A 23,223-nucleotide genomic window follows, 5' to 3' on the forward strand; every position below is an offset into this window, starting at 1 on the left:
CAAAAGAGACTATGAGCAAGTGTGAGTCTATGGTGGTGTGCCTTGGGGCTCACCAAATCTCAGTGACTGTCTTACAACTCATCATAGCATTGTTCTCCTGTCCACCATCAGGCCACCACCCTGGGTGCTGGGCTTCAGCCAAGACTGGACCCAGGCTGAGACGGAAGTCGGCTGTGACAGACGCAGAGCCCACACAGACTGCTGACAAGGTTCAGTCTTCAGGTCAAATTAAACAGGCAAAATGCAGGGGGCCTGGGTGGCTCAGTGGGTTAAGCCCCTGCCTCCAGCTCGGGTCATGATCTCAGGGTCCTGCATCGGGCTCTCTGCTCGGCGGGGAGCCTGCTTCCTCCTCTCTCTCTCTCTCTGCCTACTTGTGATCTCTGTCTGTCAAATAAATAAAATCTTTAAAAGAAAAAAAAAAAAGAACAGGCAAAACGCAGCCAGGTGAAGCCCCGATCTGCCTTTGAGTATTTAAAAACCACACTCCCAGACAGGCAAAAACAAAACAGCTTGCTGGGTTGGGGTGATGGGACTGGTGCTCCTTTGCTCCAATTTCTAGCAAACAAGGCTCCCTGGCTTCTGCAATTAGCTGTGGTGGCCAGAGGGCAGGGTCCAAGAAGAGCATGGTGGAGCACCCGAGGCAGGATGCTGACCTGGATGGAGCCAGGGAACACAGAGAGTTCCTGCTGCAGGGGGAGCTCAGGGGAGGGAACAGCTAAGCTCAGCCCACTACATGCAGCATGACAAATGCCAGGACAGACAGAGGGACTGATGGGGGCGAGCTCAGAGGAGGTGGCTGACTTCCGGGGCGGGGCACTCTGCTCTAAAGGGGAGTGGGTGTCACTAGGAGAGGAGAGGACCTGTCACTGAGGGCACTTGGCCACAGCACAGCAAAGAAAAGTGGGACAGCGAGAAGAGGCCAGGTGGCTCACCTATGTCACCGAGACAGTAGATTTGAGGCAGGGAGTAGAGGAAGATGGGGTAGAGAGATGGTTGGGGGCCAACTCTTTAAGGGTCTGGCTGAGGGACTTGGGCTTCTGTGGGAAAACATAGGAATGAGTCAGAAAATTGCCTTGGCAGCCATGGTCCGCTCCAGAGATGGACTGGGGGGAGATGCCAGAGGGCAGTGAGACCCACCAGAACACTGCAGCTGAAGTGCAGGAGGAGGTGACAGGACCTGCAGGAGGAAGGGAAGATGGGCAGGAAGAAACCAATTATGAACATTTTAGGAGGCCAGAGGACTCGGTGGCAGACCTGGGAGCTTGAAGTAATCAAGAATGCTTCAGGTAATGGAAACCCCCACAGATGTGACGGGCTTATTTGTTTCACATGCCAAGTCAGGAAGACAGGCGGGTTGGAATGAACACAGTTCTAGGAGGCTATCCCTCCACCTTTCCATCCCGCCATCTTCAGTGAGTCGTCCTCTGTTCTTACTCATGTGGCCTCAGGCTCTTAAGACAGCTGCTGTAGCTCCAGCCTTCCTTCTGGACAGGGAAGGAGGCAAGGAGCTTTCCATTGAAAAAGCTTCGACTTTTTATTGGGAAGGGATGCCGTCCTTCATGCCATTGGCCAGGACAGCATCATACAGCCACCCATAACTGCAAGGAAGGCTGAGTGACTTTAGTGGAGCTCGTTGGTACCCTGAGTTTGGTTAGGGAGGAGAAACAGAGGAGTATTGTCTGGGTGCCTAGCAGTGTCTGCCCCTGGGGGAGGTGGCAGATGTCTAGGGGATACCACGGGTTTGACAAGCCTAGCCTAGAGGCATAAACAGTTTGAGGTGACCACTGACCTCCAGAGAAGATGGGCAACTAGATACACCCACCTGAAGCTTCAGTGAGGACCCTGACCTAAAGCCATAAACTTGAAGTCACCAGCTCATAATGAAGGAGGATCCTCCCAGCCCCTTCCGCAACTCTGCTCCATAGAAACCACGAATCCTCCAAGACAACCAAAGTAAGAATGACAGTGTCACATCAGGCTTCTAGAGGAAGGAACCCCATGGCCTTGCCTCTAGGGTGGTTTCTGTGTAAGAACCTTGGCCCACCGTGCACTTATCATCTCCTTGGGGGAAGAGCTGTACCTCCTTCCTGGTCGCCTCCAGACATTCATACAGAGCAGGACACATCGCAGTTCTTTTATTTTTTTTCTTTTTTTTTTTCTTTTTCTTTTTTTTTTTTTTTTAGATTTTATCTGTTTATTTGACAGGCAGAGATCACAAGTAGGCAGAGAGGCAGGCAGAGAGAGAGGAGGAAGCAGGCTCCCTGCTGAGCAGAGAACCCGATGCGGGGCTTGATCCCAGGACCCTGGGATCATGACCCGAGCTGAAAGTGGAGGCTTTAACCCACTGAGCCCCCAGGGGCCCCCAGAGCAGGGCACATCGAGGATAGGAGATAAACGCTGGAGGCTGACAGGCTGGTGGCCAGGACCTCTGCCACCCTGAGACTTGAACAAAGTGTTTCCTTGAGCAAGACTCAATGTCCCTCTTTGTCACTGTGTGTTGACCTTGGCTGGCTGGGACAGGGAATCTCCCCCAGCCCTCCCGCCGCAGCCAGGGTCCTCATCTATAATCAGGGTTGTTAGAAAGGCTGCTTCCTTGCTTGTTAATTATCCTTTCTAATTATGCTGAGAAGGGCCCTTCCTCAGTGATTTGCTCTTCCGCAGCCAGAGCTGGGCCTGGGATGCTGCTGGCAGCAGCCTGCCCTGTCTGCCAACAGGCTCACAGGGGCCCCTCTTAGGAGCCCCAGCCTGAGAGCAGGCCAGGAAGGCTGTCTTGACTGCCTTGCCCCTCTCTGGCCTCGTGGACCATAAATGGCTTCTGAATGGGGCTTTTCTTATAGGGAGATGTTTCTCAATTCCTCAGCAGTCCTGCCTCAAAACCTCTTCCTTCGCTCCCGACATTGGTGGTCAGGCCGCCCAGAGGCCCTCCTCCTGCCTCCTCTACAAACTCCCCCACGTGCCCTCATCGCTTCCTTCAGTGCCCCTCAGCCTCAACCTCTCCCCTGAGCTCCAGGCTCCCCAGCGAGGCCCTGAACCCCCACAGGCCTCTCCAGCCGACCCCCTCCTCTTGCCCAGGCTTCCTCCTCTTCCACTTGTTTCTCCCTGTGTGGGCTGGCACCTGCCTGTTTCCGCTCCCAGAGACACCTATCACCTTGACAGGCTCAGCAGAGACTCCTCCTCCCATGGGAAGCCAGGGTGCTAGCTCCTTTTGTCTCCAGAGCCTTGAAGACACAATCACAATAGGCCCTCCTATGGTCCTTTCTTGCCTGCTCGGCTGTGAGTGCATCAGGGGTAGGAACCACACTTCTCTGTAATCTCTGTAATCTCAGGGACTGTGTGGGAGATGGCTGGTGAGTGAGTGAATGAATGAATGAATGAATGAGCAAGTGAATGAATGCTCAGGAGACTGGATCTATACAGACTCAGGTGTATCCTCAACCACACAGGCTGAGGAAGACAACACACTGTCTACACCATCTCCCGTAGTGGGACAAATTCTGGAGTGAGGCCTGCTGGAACATGGAGGAACACCCCCACATGAGTTATATTTCCTGATCACATACTGACCCTCTTGAGGTGAGTAATGCAAGGGTCTACCCAGTATCACACACATGCTTGCACTCCCAAACACACACACACACACACACACCCCTACTGGTAGCCTCCATCCAGTCGCATTCCCTAGTCTCGTAGCCCCTTCTGAAAGACACCATGTAGTGCACACTCACTGGTTTGAGCTCCTAGAACCCATCCTCTATCTCCTTGGAAGCCATGCCCAAATTTGTGTTCAGGTGTCCACCCTCTTTCACTCAGCTCAGCCCCACCTCTGGCTCAAGGCCTTGTAACTTCGGGGGCTGATCAGAGGCCCCACCACCAGCCACAGAAACAGACTCAGCACTGGGGACTCAGGCCAATGAGACAAAACTTTGCTGAGGGGCTTCTGGAAAGGAAGACTCGTGTACCTCTGTGGAGGTCTCTTCTGCACAGTGCAAGTGAAACTTGCAAACCTGAAACTTTGAGAACCCCGTCCAAAGATGAAGCCAACCCCAGGCAACAGGGGACCCAAGAGCATCACAGAAAGCCTAAGCTATAGCCTGAGTGCCCACTTACTTCAGATGCCCAGAATGCCCAGCCAAGGCTTGCTGAGCAAATGAACCCAAAGTTTGGTCACAGTGTCTCCGTTCAGAGCTGGTCTTTGGGAATGGGTGACACTAGGGGTGTGAATACTTAAATTCCCAGAGGCAAAAAAATCAGGTGATGTCAGGGCTGGTGGGACCAAGAGAAGCAATGCCAGTGTGGTCTCCAAATACAACCAAGGATGAGGAACAAGAGGCCCGCCAGAGCCGACCAGTGTCTGAGTCGCTGTGGAAGAGCTTGGGAGCTGGCAGGAGGGAGGGGAGACCAGGGGGACTTCCCAGGGATGGTCACTGTTTATGCTGAGTCTGTGGCCTTGGGCAAGGAGAGGGACCATTAGCCATGACAAGGTATGTGCTGTTCGCCTCTAAATTTTGAATGTCTCTCAGACAGACACAAACCTGGTAGTGTCCCAGCTCCCAGACACTCGGCTGCAGGCCAACTGCCTACCATTTGGGCAGGGGTACCGCACCCAGGCTCCCTCTCTCTGGGAGCAATCTGTGCAGGGTCAGCTTCCTCCACCGCCTATACAGAGCTCCCTGCAGGCGCCACCCCTGGGAGACGGAGCAGGGCTTTTCCTGCTGAACACAGCCCCACCGCAAGGGGCAGGACCTACTTGAGGGTCAAGGGATGAAGCTCAAAGCCACCATTTGATACATCCATGAATCTCATACTGAGACAAACCTAAGGCAAATGTTTTGTCCTGCACGATGTGTTTAAATTTCTCACCACGAAATAAAAGGGAAGATTCTCATGGCACACCCCCCACCCCAAGTTCTGAAGCACAGTGGAGGGGACCAAGCCTGAACTTCAAGCCCACCTCTGCCAGCATGAGTGGTCATCGTGGGAGGAATGGACAAATGAATGAAGAGCTAAAGCTTCTGAAGCAGGGGTAACTGGAAATGAGCTCAGTGCCCGCCCCCGCGCCCCCGGCGCCCCCGTGCTCACGGAAACCATGGCGGGCAGAGCCAACAGGGTCAGCCACAGACAAGGAGAGGCCACAGCAGCGATTATCGCCGGAAGCAAAGCTCAGGGGTTTATATAGGACTCTGACGTTCATCTCTTCACCGGCTGTGCTCCGCTCTCCAGAGCTAGGTAGGGAGACGTCCCTTCCACCTGTTAGTCCGGCAGGTCCCCGGGCCCGGGAGCACAGCTCTGGACCCAGGCCACCACGGTGTGTGTCACAGGCTTGTTCACAGCGTGTCTTTGAGCAGCTGAAGAGCTGGGCCGCGGGCGGTGGGGACCTTCGTGCTGGAAAGCGAGGCAGTGGTATAAAGAGGGAGAAGCTGTCCCAGCTGTGCTAGTCCTTCCTGGCACCAGGCTCGGGCCTTTCCCATGCCCCTGAGGCCAACTGTGCAGACTCACAATCCTGTCCCACTACTCACCAGCCGGCCGCCCACCCTCCTTGGGCCTCCACTTCCACGACTGGGAAATGGAGTCCTGGCACCTGAGCCCACAGTTCTCACACATATTAAATAATGTCACTTACGGCGGCACCTAGCTGGCTCTTCAAGCTCCTTCCCTGCCTGTCTCTTGGCCCCCAACACCTACACCCTAACGGACCACCAGGCTAACGGCCAGGGGGCAGGGGCTGAAGCATTCAGTGGGGCCCAGAGCAACTCCACAGGCGATGGCGAGCACACCGCAGCTGGTGGGGCAGCTGGGAGAACGGAGGCTCTTGACCAGCAGCACCCGCCTGGGTAAAGGGTCAGTGGGGCGGACTGCCTCGGCAGAAAACCCACTGATAATCACGGTGTGGCCGCACTGCAGACAGGAAGGGAGTGAGGACAAATAAATGAACACAAGTTTTCTGCATGTCTTTGTCAGTTGGTTTCATTTTGTTTGGAACACTAAGATTTATTTTCAAACAGCACACAGACGGTCTGCAGGGCAGGGCCAGGCCAGGCCGATGTCTGGGCCCTGAGGTCTCTGGAGAGACCCAACCCCACCCACAGCAGCTGCCAGGAAAAAGAGGACCCTTGCCCGGGCTGCTCAGCCGAAGCTTCAGGCAAGCGTGGTGGCTCAGCAGCCCCCAGGCCCCGCCCTGCGGCCAGGCACACATGCGGGCACAGTGTGGGGGCGGGAGAGACCAGGGTGGCCGGGAACCTAACTAGGGGAACACAGCAGCTTCAGGAACACTGGTGATTCCACTGGACTTGCCGAAAACAGGCTCTTTGGAAAACAACCTAATCTTTGGGAGAACACCTCTTGACTTAGGTCTCTCCTCTCAATTTCCCTTTTCTTTTCAAAAGTTTAAAAACAAAATCAGGAAAAAAAAAAAAAAAAAAGCCCACACATTTTTCGGGAAAAGGTGTTCACACGCCCAGAGAGCTGCACCAGCTGCTGCCCTCACTGAACCCGCTCGGTGAAGTTCTCCGGAAAGACGCCCCGGCATTTCTCCAGCTCCTTGTGCTGGTTCCAGTCACTCTCCTTCACGCCCATGAGCCAGCCTTCATCCTGAGAGTGAAGCGGAGCACCCAGGTCACACAGGGAAGGGGACAGAGGGCACTCAAACCCTGCAGGGCATGGGTCACACTGGACACCTGCTGGGAGAATATCCCCTCATTCTTGCTGATCATTTCCTCCAGCCTATCACACCCACCTGAAAGAATGCCTCCTCCAGGCAGCATTCCCTGCTACCCCAGACTCAAACCAGCTCAGGCTAGGAGCCATCTGCCTTTCATTTAGCAGGTGGATTTAACTCTGGCATTTGGGCGAGTCCTCCTCTCTCTAGAAAGGCAGCCTAACTGCTGCACTGGTCTGAATGTATCTGAACACCCTCAATCCCAGGCCAGGAGCTTCCCACTGTCTGGTGCCAACAGAGCACATCAGCTGCTCTTCCAGACTTCTACAGACCCAGAAATTTCTGGTGGGCATTGACCAGTTAAAGTTGCTCAAGTGACTCAAGGCCACCCCCTCAAGCCCTTTACCACACACCTGGCCTTTGCTTTCAAACTGACCCCTCACAGGGACCACCTACCCAAGCCCTGACAAGGTCCCTAGCCCCAGACCCTGACCCCTGGGCCCACAGGAGCCATACATCCTGCCCAAGGTGGAGGCCATGACTGACCCCACTAAGCCTGGGATCTCCCTCGGTCTTCGTTATGTCATGGCCTACCTGTCACAGAGCCTATGTATGTTCTCTGACCCATGTCCACCCACCCACATGACTCCCACTGCAGGCTGGGGGCCAGGATTCTGCTTCTTAAAATCCCACCCAGTCCAGGGCTAGCCCTGGGAGGACATGACGGGAGAGCCGGGAGTTGAGGGGAATTGGCAGGTTTAGCACTGGGCACAGGAAATCCTTGTTACTTAAACCTCCTAGCCCTTGTGGCCTCAGTCGATACCTATTACACTCGAGTCTCAGCACCCACAGTGAGCTCCTCCTAAGAACCCCCAGTTACCCAAAGCAAGCAGCCTGTGGGAATTTAGGAGGGCAGTCCCTACTCTGTGCCAGCCCCAGCCTCCACTAGAAGCTCACTCTGAGATCAACTAACGAGGAGAAGCCACCGCAGGGAAAGGTATCTGGCCTGGGAAGCAGCTGGGGGCACAGCTGGGGGTGTTTGGGGGTTCTGCGGGAAACCACACACTGTCCCTGTGGGCAGGCAGCAAGGCCAGCCTGGAAGAGGCAGCCCAGCATGAGGCTGACGAGAGGACACCTCACCGGCTCGCTGCTGGGCCAAAGGTTTCACGGAGAGGTGGCCAGGGATCCTGTCCTAGGAGGGGAAGGAGACTTTGAAGGGTAGGGGAGGAGGAGGGGAGAAAGACACCTAGATGCAAAAACCTGAGAGAAAGGCAGAGCCAAGGGAGGAAGCCAGAAGGAAAGCTGACAGCCCGAGGAAATGGACAGAGGGGACATGAAGACCCAGGGAAATGTGACAGCACGGGAGGAGACACCAAAGGGAAGGGAGAGACAAGGGAGAGAGGTGAAGGGAGGGGAAATGAGCGAGGGGAGAAGAGAAAAAGAAAGAGGGGGGGTGGTGAGCAGCTGCGCACTGATGGGTCTCTGCTGCCCCCTGCTGGCCACTCCTGCCCCTTACCTGCTCCTCAGGGTTCTGGAAGGGGATCACCAGCACCACGTCACCAGCCTTGAGCTGCAGCTCATCCGTGTCGGTGGCCACATAGTCATGCTGGGCCTGCACCTGCAGAGGTTGGGGGAGAGCTCAACACCCCATCCTCCGAGGCCTCTGGTCCCACCTGCAACCTAGCTTCAGTGTGCCCTGGAAACATGGTGACTGGAAGCACGGGAAAGCAAAAGGACCAGGGCTCAAGATGCCACCTTGCAGACTGGGTAGCAGGGGTAGTGGGGGCAGGGGAACTTTGGGCAAACCCACGTAGAGTCCTAGCTCAGCGCCCTCGTCTGTAAAAGGGCACTGTTGGGTCAGATGATGGCAGAGGCTGTGGGGTCAGCTGGCCAAGGCTTACCTTGAACATGAACCCCGGGGGCAGGTCCAAGCGTCCCGCCCCGCTGCCACCCTCCACGGTGCCGTTCACAGTTGCTGAGAAGGTCTCTACCACCACCGCAGGGAGAGAGCTCTGGGGAGAAGAAGCACAGTCAGCATGGGCAGGAAGCTGGTCCCAAGAGGGCAGGGGCCACAGGGGCAAGGGAAGGGGAGGGTCCCTGTGACCGATGCCAGACTGGTCTGCCTCCGGGTTCCTCGATAGGAACTGTAACCTGGACCAGCACAGAGCAAGGAGCATAGGCAAGACACAGGGCTGGGGAGCCACGAACGGGAGGGCAGGTGGACAGCAGGAAAGAAAAGACAGGGCCTTGGCCCCTGTCGTCTTACGGAGGCCGCTTCACTTGCTGCTGTCTCCCCGGGCTCCTGGGCTCCAGCCGCAGGTTGGGTCCCACCCGCCACCTCCGAGGCCTCCGCTGGCTGCAATATAAATGCCGGCATGGGGTCAGACACAGGACAGACACTGTAACCAGGACAAGGAAGGGGGGCATGGAGGGCAGTACCCCAAGTGGTATCTAGAGCTCGCCAGTGCTGCTGTGTGGTACAGGGAGCCCCTGGAGGAAAGGCCAGCTTCCTGCCCCGGGAAACAGCTGGAGAAGCAGCTAGAGAAGGTGCTGGCAGCACAGAGATGCCAACTGACCTGCCACACAAGCCCTTGGGTGCCACCAAGACCCTCCCTCACAGGCCCTGCTCTCTATGCCCAAGACCTGGCCAACTCTCAGCTTCTTCCCACCTGCCTGGCCTGGTGGTTGAGCCAGTAGACCCCTCGGGGACAACAGTAAGCACCTGTCCCAGCCCCAACAACCCAGGGCAGGCCAAGCAAACCCCAAGAAGGGGGCAGCACAGAGCTGGGCACCATGGTGGGGGCCCAGCCAAGACAGAGTGGACACTGCCCAGCCTCAGTCAGGCTGACCTGGGTCAACACTCACACTCAGCCAGTTCCCAGCTCTGGGAACAATCACTCAAGCTTCCTAGCCCCTTCCTCGTCTGTAAAAGGAGGAAATATCTAGGTTAGGGAGAAAATTAAATGAGAAAATTCTGGAAAGTGCCTGCCATAGGTCAGTAGATGCTCTGACTACACCTCCCTCCATCTGCGGGAGGACTAAGTTGGGAGGCTAGGGTTGGCAAGGAGAAGAAGGGCCCATCTGGCCTGATTCACTGCAACCAGGAGTGACAATCCCCGTCCTGGGGCCTCCTGGCCCATGGCCGTGGCCTCACCCTCAGGCCCAGAGGCCTTGTCCATCCTGTGCCCCCTCCTTGGGGCTCTTCCTCACTGCTACACCCCCAGAGACTGGGGACAGGTGGAGGTTGGCAGGTGGACACTTACTTGGGCAGGCCCCGGCTCGGCTGTCTGGCTGGGCCAGGCCACAGCAAAGGTGCCCTCGGCAGCGCTGGGCTCCCTGGAAGGCAGGCTGCCAGCTGGACTCTCTGTGGGCTAGTGATGGGCCACCAGGGAGAATAGGGTGGTGGGGGGAGGGGGGACACCAGGGAGGAGAGGTTTTGGGCAAGGGCACGAGACAAGAGAAGAGAGTCGTGAGCAGCCCAGTGTTGGCAGAAGGGAGACTGGGTACCTGTGGCAGGCAGCCTGGCCCAGCAGGGAACAGACATGGAACCCGTAAAGAGAAAACCACACCCACTTCCTTGCTCCCAGCACTGCCAAGGGGATGAGCAGGTGCAAACGAGCCGCACACAGTTCAGCACCCGCCAAAACCCACTTATCAAGGTGGCTGCCCACACCAGGCTTTCTCTGGCCTCCCCCAGAGTCAGGTTATGTGGTGCCTTGGAGCTGGCGAGAGACTGTGCTACCAGCATTTCCACACCCGCTGCCCCTGATCCTACAGAAGCCACACTGTGTTTGCTGATGATGTCCCATGCCCTCCCTGAGCCGCATGCCCGAGCCACCCAGTGATGATGACGCCCACCCAACAGACCTGCTCACACGAGGACCCCTGGCCTCACCCTGTTCATCCTGTATCTCAAGCCACCCTCCCTCTCCCCTCTGTCCCAGCAGCTCCCTGATGCTACTGCCCTGTAGGGCCCCCACAGATAGACAACTCCTTAAGGACAAAGACCCTCCACCCCAAGGCCCCCCTCACAGGCCCCAGCCCAGCAGGAGGACAGCACATCCCTCCCAGGCAACTGCTCACAGACCCTGACTACGGAGCTGAACCACAGACCCTCTTCTCCAGCTAAGCTGAGGAGCCCCTTCCCCAGCCAGCAGGGCTTGGCTGAGAGAAGCTTCTCCACAGACGGGAAGCCGTGGGACAGCTGGAGACAAGCAATGGCTGCCCGCTCCCTGTGCGCACAAGCACTGGCCTGTGCGGGCATGTGCAGGCACCTGTGATAAGGCCAGGGCAGGACCAGACACACATAGAGAGCAGCAGCCCCTCCCCCCGGGGTGGGCACAGAGCCAACACGCTTACCTCCCAGAGGTCCCATGGAATTGACTACACGCAGCAGAGGGAGAAGGAGAGAGTTAGTACAGAGGTTAGTCGGGGAGAGGGGGGAAGCTGTCCCCAGTGGCCCCCAACCCAGATCCCTACAGCTCAGCAGGGACAGGGCAGCATGGAACCAGGCTCCCGGGTCTCCAGAGCGTCGAGTCCTGGATGCCAGCCAGGGGGCGGAGACCCCAGGCCAGCGCGCACCCAGACGTGGGTCTGCTGCAAGGAGAGGGGAAGGACGCGGACAGGGGCCCGAAGTTACCGAGTGAGTGTTCAGTTGACCCTCCTCTTGAGGGCCTTCTCCCTGACCTGTGTGTGCTCCTACCCTCCTCCTGCTCAAGGCTGAAGGAGATGACAAGAGCTGGGGGCCAGGGGAAGGGCAGTGAGTGTGAAGAGAGCCTGTTGACCCCACAACCCCAAAGGCCTGGCTCAGATGGGCACACATGGCCAGACCTGAGCCCATCACCCAGCGCCCCATAGATCCATGGGCCCACAGGTGCTGGTAGACTCAGACCAACCTGACCAGAGGGTGTGGGTGCCTTCACAGGGCTCGCCACAGGTGGGAGGGGGTCAAAGTCCAGGTCCAGCAGACTGGCCTGCTCCGAGAAAGGCCCCGGGGCCTCAAACTTGGCAGCAGTGGCAGAGGAGAAAGGCAGTTAGTGACCGGCTGGGAGCATTCCATGGGGTACACATGGCAGGTGCACACACTCACAGACACCTCCGCCTCACACACAAAGGAGCACAGCCTGTGCACAACCCTGGCATGAGCTCCTCGCACACAAAAACAGCACCCACCACCCACCTCGGACACCAGCAACAGACCCACCAGGGCAACCATCCACCAGCACCAGCCCCAACTCTGTCCTGCAGGCCCAGACGGTCTCCCAGCCCCTGCTCCTCCTCTCTGCTCCCCACATCCTCGGGCTCTCCCAGCCTCCCCACCCCCACCCCAGAAGCAACACAGTCCACCACCCTGGGCTGGACAAGACCACACACACTCCCTCTAAGAGAGGGGGCCCCTAGGACAGACCCTGGCCAACTGTCACTACCCCTAGACAGACAGGTCATCTGCAGGGACACCCACCTGCCCATCGGCTCCTCAGAGTGAAGACAGGGCTGAGCCAGAGCACACTGACTAGGAGCCCAATCTTAAGTGTGGGTTCCCCAACACTGGCAGCACCTGTGCTCAAACTACAGGTCCTACCTCCAGCCACCCCCAGAGACTCCCATTCAGGGGGCCTGAGTGCAGCCTAGGAATATGCTTGTAATAGGATACGGTGTTCACACTGAGAAGCTGGGCCAGACAACGGAGGGAGAGCTGCCCTTGAGGAGATTAGGCTGGGTCAGGAGGGGCCTGCTCAAGGGCACCTCCTGTTCACACACAGGGTTGCCCTTTGGGGGTCAAGGAACATTGCCTGAGAGAAAAGGGCCCTGGCTTGGCCCTGGATCCTCCTGCCCTACTTCATGCGTGCCAGGAGGGCCAGCCCAGCTTCCCATGTCTACTCGGTCTTGATGGTGCCCAGTGCCGAGAGAAGCACCTTTCCTGCCTGTGGCCACCTGAAGTCTTCCATCAACAAGGACCCAAGGTTTTGGTCCTAGGGAGACGGTCTCCCCAGAAAGACCTTCACACCTGAGTTGTGGCCTACCAGGAAAGATCCAAGACTCTCAATTCTGAGAATCCAAAGTACCAGCTGTCCCACGGCTCGGAAGATAAGGCATCCACTCTGGGCCAAGCCACAGACAGAGAGCCCAGGCCAAGTGGTCTCACTTCCTCAACATGGGTCCCGATCTTCAAGCCTCTGCCTTAGGCTCACCCCCAGCCACTAATTCTCCTTAGGTTAGTCCATATCTAATGGGCCAGGGCTGGGGCGGGTGGAGGGAGGGGGTGTCACTGCTCTGACCCCCAAACCCTGCCCTCTCTAAGCGAGAGAGTGCTCAAGACTCCATGAGTGCATGGTTTTAGGTGTCCTCCCACTTGCTGGCGGCAGCATTTCCCTCCTCCAGGTAGCCCCAGCACCAGCCCCTTGTCAGAAATCCATTAAGCCCAGACAGCTGCCCTCTCATGCTCCAAGGGGACAAGGCGCCAGGCCAAAGGCAGACCACATCCCCCTGCCCTACCTCCCAGCTGGCCAGCTTCCCCCTCATGGAGGATCAGAACTGTCCTTTGGTGTAGGGACACAGGCTACTCACCTGAGCCCCGCAGAGCAGCCCTGTTAGCACAGCCTAACAGCCCACCCCAGCCCCAGGCAACAGCACCCACAGTGTATGCATCCCCTCCCCCAGAACAAAGATCTGGCTCCCTGGAGTGGGCAGATAGGGTAGCAAGGCAGGCATGCAGTGAGCGTGAGAACAGAGAGGCCGACACACTCGGTACAGGCAGTCTGGCTCCAGGGCGGGCCCGTGGGTTCCTCACCTGTTAAATGGGGACAACAACCCCCTCCCGGAGTGTAGATGAAAACCCAACAAGCTCGCGTAGATAAAGGGCTGGCGCCATTCCCCACTGAGTGTTTACTAGCACTCTGCATCCTCCTGTCTCCGGCACAGCGCCAGGGTGAAGACCTACTCCGGCGTTCCAGCAGCACATTGCCCGAGACGCTGTGCCACCAGATTTCCTCACGGCTCAGGAGCACCCCTGGACCAGCGCAGGCCATCTAGAGGGGAGCTCGCCTGCCTCCCAGGGCCCTGAGCCAGGGTGTCACCCACCTGCCCAGTAGCCACACTGTATTGAAAGTTCCTAGTCCTAACTTGGAGTCTTCCTGCTGGGGCTTAAGGCCCACTCTCCCCAGGCTCCTCTGAGCAGAGACCACTGTCCTCAATTGTCAACTGGATCTCCCTCCATACTTACACTCTCTGGCCCTGCAGGTATCTGAGCTTGGGCAAGGGAGCCTTTGGGGGCAGAGCACAGAGGCCCTGGGCAGAGCAACTCTATGGCAGTGCTCCGGGGCAGGGGACCACAACCTAGGATTAGCCAGCCTGCACCACAAGTGAGGACCCTAGTGGGAAGGGCCTTGGCTGTAAGGCCTACAGACAAGACTCAGAGGGGTGAGCCCAGTGTGGCCTCTGCAAACTGATCTGACATGTGCAGCCCACTCCCGTGCCACCACAGTGACCTTCTGTCCATCTGGGCATGACATACCTTCTCAGGGCACTTATGAGCAGCAGCCCTGCTCTACAGCCCAAGCACCATCCCACCTCCAAAGCCAGTCAGCAGCTCTGGGAGCTAAAGTCTAGGTGCCTTGGCCAGATATACCAGGGTCTTCCCAACTGTGTTCTCGCTGCCTCCTCTTACTGCCATACCGCAGCACTCTGCAGACACACTGAACTTCCAGAAGTTTCTGAGCCCATGTCTTACCCCTCCTGGCCTATACACATGCTGCTTTCTCTAGGTAAAGCAATGAGTCTGCTTACAGCCACCTGGCAAATGTCACCCGCTCCAGGAAGCCTTCCCTGATTGCCCGAGTCCTCCCCCACCTCCCACTCAGCCCTTTGGCCATCGCAACAGCCAGAAGGCTGACACGAAGCCACAAGGAAGCCACTACTGAGCTGACCAGCTCCACAAGAACCACCCACCTGTGTCCCCATATGTGGCCACAGTACATGCTCAGAGATGGATGAGGGAGCATGGATGGAGGGATGGATGAATGAGCAAGGGGGAGGCTCTGGGCCAACCTCTAGGGCCAGATTCTGGCTCTTGAGGCAGAGGCGCAGGGCATGGGATGAAGGAAGAAGGCCATGCACACCCCGAGAGAGCAAGAGAGAGCTGGGCCGCGGTGGCCGCGGCTGACCTGGGAGGGGGTGGTCACGCTGATCTCAGGGACAAACGTGTCATCAAACAGGCTGAGGATCTGCTCCTGCTTGACCTCCTTGGACGGGGTGTGTTTGGGAGGCGGAGGGACTGGTGGCCCTTTCCGGAGCTGTGGGTCCGCGGGTGAGGGGCCGCACGGGGAGGCCGCGCGGAGCGTGGGGGGCAGGGCGGGGCAGACAGACAGAGACAAAGCCACAGTTAGTCACACCCCAGGCTGCGGCCCCACCCAGGCAACTGAAGGAGACGAGAAGCCAGAGGAATCACTGCCGCCCAAGGCACAGACACCAGAATTACAGGACCCCCCCCAGAGGGAGATTGAGGCAAGAGGTCCAGAAACAATGTATAGAGTGAGCGGAAGAGAGGAGGGGACGACGGGGGAGGCAGTGAAAAGAGAGAGACAGGGAGAGGGCAGAAGGGAAAGGAGAGAGAAGGGAGAGCGTGCGAGCCGCCTGGCCGCCACTAGAAAAACCTGGGCTGACACCCCGCTGGGCTGGCACTGCAGAGAGGAGTAGATAAGGCAGCCTCCCTCCCAGCCTGGGCTCTGCACCCTCCCTGCACCCTCCCTGCACCTCCCGCCCAAGGAGCTTTGACTCGCCTGTCCCCTGTGGCAGAGCGGGAGCCAGCGCCTGGCAGAGGGGGACCTCAGGCAGGGAAGGAAACCCCCCAAGCCTCGGTTTCCTCAGATGTTGAGCTGGGCTGGGCCTCACAGAGTGGTTATGAGGATTGAATGGATGAAAATGCAGAACGCACTGGCACAGTGTCAGGCCCAGAGCAAGTGCTATTCAAGTGTGGGCTCTTGTCACCCTCTTAACGTGGTTATCCTAATCAGCTGCGGGGCAGGCGATGACCCACCACCAAGAGGGCTGCTGCCAGGAACTGATGGTAGGAGAAGGCTGACAGCTCAAACAGAGCTCCTGGCGAGCTCCCGGGGACATGGCTAAAACCTGGAGAAACTGCAGGGGTGGGGGCCAGGCTAGGCTGGGCGGGGCCTTCTGGAAGCTCACGGCAAGTCCCTTTGGCTACCGCACACCCCTGACTGAGCATGAGCCCATTCCCTTGCTGACCCTGTAAAGGTCCTGCATGGCCCCACTCCTAGAGAGAAGGAAGGTGAGGAGGAGGGAAAGCAGCCACCTCTACAGATCTCGGTGCCCTGGGGCTGAGGGCCCTGGGAGCCCTTAATAAAGGAGGAGGAGGAAGTCAGCAGTCCCGAGGGTTAGGGAGAAAGGGAAGGAGAGGATGCTGTGGGGGCTGAGGGAGAGACACAGTCACAGGTGCTCCTGAGAGAAGGCAGGGCTCCCTCACTGAGGGGAGCCCAGGCCAGTGTTGGGGACGGAAGACTGGGAAGGAGGGGACACCGGGAATGCAGAAGGAAGACGAGGAAGGGGAGGAGGAGACAGGGTGCCTACCTGAGATGGGGACTTGGGGAGGGATGCCCCGGCTGTGGCCGAGCTAGGTGGCTCAGGCTCGTGGTTGACTCTGATCTCTGGGGTGGCAGCCGGGGAGCCATCGGGCGGAGGCGAAGGGCTCTTGTTCCCTTTTGCAGGGGCGTTGTCACTGTGGAGGTAAGACCAGAGAGGAAGCTTACAAGGGAGGTCACCGCTTACAAGAGGCAATGTAGGAATCCATAGGTGTGCATGGGTTGGGATGTGTACCCCAGGAATCCCTATGTGAAAACATGTGTCCATGTGGGCATGTGTGTCCACCAATGTGTGAAAAGAGGGGGTATGTTTGTCCACACAGATTTGCTGTGAAAATGTAATGTCCACGTGTGCGTGAGTGTATGTTCCCATGCTTACATGGGAGAAATGCATGTGCACGTGTATCAGAGTGGGGGAAGTGAAGGGGCGTGGGCACAGCGCCTGCCTCGGAGACAGTGACAGCCCCAGGCAGAACTCCAAGCTGGAGGTCTTCAGCCCCCAGGGAAACCACCCCACAGGCCGCTGCCAGGCTCCACGAGGGAGCCCTGCTCCACAGCACAAGAAAGCCAAACATCCTAGAGGCAAATGAGTCTCATCCCACACGTCACGCAGCAGCCCCAGTGCCCAGCGTGGGCCCCACTCCTCAGCCAGCTCCCCAAGGCCTCGGCTGGCCTCCCTGCCTGTCCACCCACTCACACCAGGACACCAACCACTGCCCCGTTCCCAGGGTCCACACTGCCCACCACTCTGCACCCGCACTGCCATCACCATCTCCACACCTTTGCCCCCCCACCCCAGGCCCTTTGGGGGAAAACAGAAGAAGCCAACCAGAGGCACTGCCAGAGTGGCTGCTGGGGATGAGAAGGGGAGGTGTCCCAGCCATATGTTCAGGATAGAACAGAGAACAAGGGCAAACGGTGTGCATCACCAGCCACTTGGGTGCGAGGGGGCAGAAAACAAAAACGTGTATTTGTCCTTGCATTGGGAAGCTCTAGACCCGCCCTGATGCAGAAGAGCCACTGGCCACAGGCAGCTATTTGAATTCATATTCAAATTAAGTGAAATTAACAGTTCAGCGCTCAGTGGCCCTGGCCGCATTTCAAGTGCTCACCAGCCTCTCCAGGCGCATTGTACAGGGCAGCTCTGGAAGGCTACAAAGAAGCTAGCGACCACATCACCTGGGGAGCAGGGGGCTAGATGATGGGACAGGGGACAGGTGTGAGGGACATCATCGTCTCGCCTCATCTCTCGTCAATTTGTGTTTCATGGGAATGTATTTGCCTCCTTAAAGCATGTATAGTAACACAGTACACACACACACACACACACGCGCGCGCGCGCACACACGCACACACACACACACACACACTCACACGCGCGCACAATTTTTTAAAAACCCCACCTGCTACCAGAGCCCTTCCCCTGAGGCTCACCAGGCCTCCTTTCTGGCTACATTCCCCCATTAACCTCCTGGTCTGGGCCACAGCCTGGTGGACACACTGTGGTACAGAGAGGAATAGACTCAGCTGAGCTCTGGCCATGTGCCCCCCTTGCTCCCACCCAACAGCCCCCAAGCCCTCTGCCCCCACAACACACAGAGGACACAGCGCAGCCTGCCGCCCTGCCGGCCCCCTCCCATAGCACCGCACACGGGAGGACAGGTTAGGGGTTAGTGGTACCCTCCGAGAAGGGCTCTAGGCGCATGCACGGGGCCGGATGGCCAGGGTGCTGGCCTCGGACACCCCCACAAGACAGCACTCGGTGCTGGTACCTGTTCTTCTTTCTGAGCAGCCGGGAGAGCAGTTTAGTTTTCTTTCTGTGGGAACGGACGGGACGCGGAGGCCTTCATTTCGGTCATGAATCATACCTGATTCAAGGCTGGCTGGCCTGTTCCCTTCCCTCATCAGCAAGCCCTGTGCTCAGAGGAGTGCCACAGAGGCAAGCCTCCCCTAATACTCAAAGACCATGAAGAGGGCCTGACCTTGCCCTCAGAACCCCATGGCCCGGTCCTGGGGACCCTACTGGCCTCGGCCTGCTTCCAGGTGCCCTGGGACAGCGCTGAAAAAATGAGCAAAAGGAGCAGCCCCAAAATAGAGCATGATGAGCTAGGGGAGACTACCAGACACCCACTCGGCCTGTAATTCAGCACCCAGGGGCTCTAGGGGCCCACAGTGCCAGGAGGGAGCGGGTGGGGTGGGAGGGCCACTGGCCGGTGTGGGGGCTGTGAGAGGAGGCAACCAGGCACAAAATGGGCCACCGTGGTCAAGGAGGTTCGCAAAGTTCCCCATGCTCAGAGCAGCCTTCTCCCACAGGAAGCACGGATCCGGCCACCCAGGCCAGCTGCTGCTCTCCACCCTCCTCACCCATCCTGACCCTCCCACTGTTACCCAGAGGCCAGGCGGGAGCAGAGCAGGGACCTGGGAAATGGCCTTCTGGCCTTTATCCCCACCCCCTCCTGGCCCGGATGCAGTCCTTTGCCTCAGCCCCCCTCAGTCACACGCGTCTGGTCTTATTTTCGGGGAGAAGAGAGCAGCAACACCCACTACCTTCTCAGTCCTGGGGTATCTCCCAGCGACCTCAGGCACAGATGTATTCACCAGTTTTACGGACAGGACAGTGAGGTTCGTCCATGCTCACCACACTGTGCTGCCACAGGTGCAAGCCAGAAAGGAAGGGAAAACCCCAGACTCGCTACTGTTTCCTCTGAGCCACAGCAGGAGGGCAAGGCACTTCCCCCCTCCCTCATGGCTTCCCCTCAGGAAGCAGGAATCTCCTGGCCGCTGGAGGGGCTCTGAGAGGCCGGCTGGGCTGAAGACTGCAACAAGGATGCTTTTGTGGGTATGTAGAATCCCTCTCCAGGGACTCGCCCTTTCCCAGGAGCAGGAGAGGGGAAAGGTGGCACTGCCTCCCAGCTCTAGGAGGAAGGCTCACCTCCCAGGTGGCTCTGCACCAGCACTGAATCATTTAGTTCCTGGGCCTCCCCTCCGGAGCCACACAGCGAGAGCCACACAGCGTCACTGGCTACTCCGACTCCACCAGTGGGAGAGGCAGGCCCAGGCTCAGGGCATACACAGACTGCCCAGGAGTGCTCTTGCCCAATGGGACACGCAGGAAGGACGTGGCATGCAAGCCTCGCCCTGGTCTGGCAGGAATGAGCCACCCAGGACCACACCTCCCCCCAGCCATCTGCAGCCGGACCGCAGTGCGTGTCACACACCTGGGCTGGGCCTTGACTGTGAAGGTGTTGCTCCCGTGCTGCTTCTCCAGGCTGACCAGCACATCGTTGAGGCTCTCGTTGAGCTGCAGGAGAAACAGCAGGCAGGTGGGCAGTGCCTCTGGGGCCACCAAACAGCCCCACTGTCCCCAGTCACATCCCTGCTTCTCCCACACCCTGGCCCCTTCCTGGCACCCCTGTCCCTGACCAGGAATAAGCTTTCCTTACTATATCAGTCGGAACTGGGAAACACACACCAAACCCAGAAAACCAAAGGGGGAAAATGGAGGAAATGGGCTCCATGGCTAAATCATTACTGTTTCAAAGGACTGTCTTTTCTTTCGACTCACAGAAATTTCCTAAAATGCCTCACACAGCATGTACTGTTTTTAATTGTTTTTGCAAACTAACTTCAGATTCTAACTGCTAAGGTCATTTTGCCAAGATGTTTCCAGGCCACATTATGACTGCCAGAGATTTCACCAAAAGCATAGGCAAGATAAGAGGTTTATCCTGTGTATAAAGAACATTCTCACTACTGAGAAAATTTCCTTCTTTTGCTTTGGCCACCAGGAAACTCAGAACTATATTTTCTTCCTACTTTATATAAATGTTTCCTTTCCTCAAATGCCTTTTTCTGTTTGTTTGTTTGAATTTTTCATAAGTTGTCTCAAATCTTTAAAGGGAGGAAGGAAAAGAAAGGGAAGACCTAAAAGGCAGGAAACCATGGTCAGGGTGGTGACTCAGGAGAGGCCCCAAGATGCTTTTTCTCCTCCCACCCTGGGCCTGGAATCCGCTACCATCACTTTGTTCCTCTGGGGCCAAGAGACAGAGTCAGACCTGCTGACAGCATAGAGGGAAGGGCTGCCAACACTGAGTTTCTCCAACTCTGCTTTGCAAGTTTAATTGCCATTAAGTTAAAATGAACATAGCACAACATAAGAATTTAAGCTAATCAGACCCCTTCTTATACCAGATTCTGGCAGATTAAACAGACATGTTTCAATGTCTTAAGAAAGATGAGAGAAAAACTGAGAAAATTCCAGTACTTTATTATTTGCCTATCAACTGGGAGAGGGTGCCACCATTCTCTGTCTCTGAGCTCGCTGGGTCAATATTGACAGCTGGAGAGGGGCTGGCTCTGTCCAGGCAGGAGGATTGGACTGGGGACTGGAAGGAGACAGGGGCTAGGCCTAGGGGTCCTGCTCACAGCCTCTCAAGCACTCCGGCTGGGCCTGGACACTCTAAGAATGGAGAGCTCCTGGAGGGCAGGGGTAGGTGGTTCCTCACCAGGGCCCAGAGGTGGCGCTGTGGTCACCAGTGTGCAGCAAGCCCCAGCCGGAAAGAGGGCACTTGACCGGCCCCTTGTACGCCTCTGCCCCTGGTCCTGGCACCAGAGCACAGCCCAAGGCCTGAAGTGCACAGGGGTCACCAGGACCTACCTTACTCATCTCCTTGTGGAAGTTCTCCTCCAGGCCCGCAATGCTCTGAAATGTGTTCACATAGAAACCTACACGGCTGCGGGAGGGAGGAAGGGAAGCAAAAGGGCGAAGTGAACACACAGATCAGTGCAGACAGCCCAGGAGACGGCACCTCCACGCTCCCCAGACACCCAAACCATGGGAAATCATGGGGCCCAGTGGACAAACACAGGAAGATACTGCCTGAAGCCTCAGGAGGGAGGCCAAGGCTCAGCCCCACGACCTCCTGGGACTTACCTGTTCCACAGGGATGGCAGCTCTTCCTGCAGATCCACATTCATCTCCTCAAACACTTTCTGGGCTTTGATGAGCTCCTCCTCTGCCTGAGGGGCGGGACTGGTCATTCCCCTCTGCTGGGCCTCAGTCCCAGCCAGCCCAGGCCAGGCCAAGCCCACCCCCAAGACCTACTCCCCCTAACCTCCCACCCAACACATTAGGACCAGGGCTCTGGGCAAGATGGGGTTAAACCAGATGAGGACACTCAAGGGGACTTCCCCATGTGGCCCCTCTTGGGGCACCTGCCTCCAGGTCTGCTCCAGGAAGGGGAAAGGAGAGCAGCCCATTAGCCCCACGTGGGCCAGAAGAGAGATGAGAAGTGAACAGGGCACTCCAAGAAAGCTCAAGAAAGCTCAAGACAAGGGGCCCAGGGGCTGGGGCCCAGGAAGGAGGCAGAGGCAGACCCCAGATCAAGCCCAGCAGGGATTCTGCCCACTTACCTGTAACCCCCTCTCAGGCCAAGCATCAACCTGCTGCCCAGCTCCCTTGGCTTTGCCCTTGCTGTCCCTGCCTGAGTGTCCCTTTCTCAAAGCAGGTCCTACTCTGCCTCAGCCACCTCCCTGTAGGATGTGGCAGCAGTATTTCCTATCTCTCCTCCTCTCTCCTGTGACCTGTCCCCACCAGCTGGAGGCCAGAGGCAGCAGCTCAGGCACATCCAGGAAAGGTGGGGGAAAGATGGGGGAGAGGGCAGGGCCGGGGAGGAGGGAGCTAGGCTGCTGGGCAGGATGCCTGTGTTCACCCCCAAAGCCTTCACCCTTCCAGGGGCAGGCCCAGTGCCCTCCAGGCCTGCTCATGCCCACCATCAGGTGGCGCTAAGGCCCCATCCCACAGCCAAAGACTGTAGGGAATAAGGCAGCAGGCTGAAGCTGAGGGAAGGGTAGGGGTGAGTCACAGACCCTGGGCAGAGAAGAAGCTCTGCTAGCTCATTTGGAAGGGGCTGCTGGAAACAGTGACTCAGGGCGGTGACTTGGATTCAGGGTCTGAGTCACAACCCAGGAACGTGGCAGGCCCCTCCCCGGAGAACACTTCCCTTACATTCTCAGGCCCTCTGGCAAAGGCAAGCCAACTGGCCAGAACGCCAAACTGCCACAAAGCACACCATTTCCACGGCCCACCCAGCTGTCCCATCCAGCTTCAGGCACCAGCCCCAGTCAGCCCAGCCTCAGTGACATGGGTGTGGGCAGGAGGAGAGAGAGGCCACCTTCCTCCTGACTACAATTACCTTCAGGTTATCAGAACTTGCTAGAAGGAACATAAGCTCCACACCTAACTTTTTAAAATCTAATTTAAAAATTAAAGGTAGAGGAGGGGGGAAAAAAATAAGAAAGAAAAGAAATGACTGTTTGAACATGCATGCCTGGTGCAGCTCCCACAGAAGATCAGATCCAGAGGGCCTTCCCTGCCTTACCCCACGGGCATCCTGGTACCTGACTGGAGGCCACTAACATGAGTCTACAACCCCTAGAACGAATGACTCCCACAGGGGTAACCAGTGCCGGCACTATCACACACCCCTCCGACCCAGCTGCCGAGGGTCTGGCTCAAGGCCCGTGTTCCCCAGGAACCTGCCTTGGTCTGGCTCCCGTACCCCCAGAGACCACCTCAACATGAGGATTCAGCCACCTCCCCAAATGCTGGTCATAACGCCTCAGATGAACATCCATGACAATGATGATGACAGTGGCACAGCAGCCCACGTGGGTAGCCCAAACTCTATTCACACACCCAGCGATGCTACAAAGAACAGGGTGCCTCTATTTTAGTGTTCCTGGAACTCAGGGCCTGTGTCTGTTATTCCCTTTGGGTCTCATTCCTCATATTTGGGCTGTCTCAGAAGCACTTGGGGTGGCAGGAAGTTGGGGGAGAGCTGTCCATTGTTGGGGAGGCTTTGCAGCCGCAACGGCTCAACTAGATGCAGATGGACACACGGAGCAGCCACAACAGGCCACTGACCAGACTGCAGGGCACCGGGGTCCTGCAGGCAGGTTTGAGGGGAC

At 57.5% G+C, this 23,223-nt stretch overlaps 1 protein-coding gene across 23 annotated transcripts in view; it reads right to left on the reverse strand.

The window, feature by feature from the left end:
• Nucleotides 1-6,434: 6,434 nt before the first annotated feature.
• Nucleotides 6,435-23,223, reverse strand: part of BIN1 (bridging integrator 1) — a 55,178-nt gene continuing 38,389 nt past the window's right edge. For 2 of the 23 annotated variants that reach the window (XM_032353936.1, XM_032353938.1), the window contains 13 exons: nt 21,188-21,273; nt 20,912-20,987; nt 19,473-19,555; nt 18,027-18,071; nt 16,244-16,391; nt 14,818-14,946; nt 11,551-11,658; nt 11,015-11,038; nt 9,919-10,026; nt 8,922-9,011; nt 8,557-8,667; nt 8,172-8,273; nt 6,435-6,588 (listed from right to left, as the gene is read on the reverse strand). In XM_032353936.1, the coding sequence (XP_032209827.1) occupies nt 6,481-6,588; nt 8,172-8,273; nt 8,557-8,667; nt 8,922-9,011; nt 9,919-10,026; nt 11,015-11,038; nt 11,551-11,658; nt 14,818-14,946; nt 16,244-16,391; nt 18,027-18,071; nt 19,473-19,555; nt 20,912-20,987; nt 21,188-21,273 (1,218 nt within the window). In that variant the 3' untranslated portion in view covers nt 6,435-6,480. The remainder of the gene's footprint in view (nt 6,589-8,171; nt 8,274-8,556; nt 8,668-8,921; nt 9,012-9,918; nt 10,027-11,014; nt 11,039-11,550; nt 11,659-14,817; nt 14,947-16,243; nt 16,392-18,026; nt 18,072-19,472; nt 19,556-20,911; nt 20,988-21,187; nt 21,274-23,223) is intronic. The other 21 variants (XM_032353937.1, XM_032353942.1, XM_032353943.1 and 18 more) reach the window with 14 other exon arrangements.

The sequence above is a fragment of the Mustela erminea genome, chromosome 8 (genome assembly GCF_009829155.1).
Source record: "Mustela erminea isolate mMusErm1 chromosome 8, mMusErm1.Pri, whole genome shotgun sequence".
In the NCBI taxonomy this organism is placed as follows: Eukaryota; Metazoa; Chordata; class Mammalia; order Carnivora; family Mustelidae; genus Mustela; species Mustela erminea.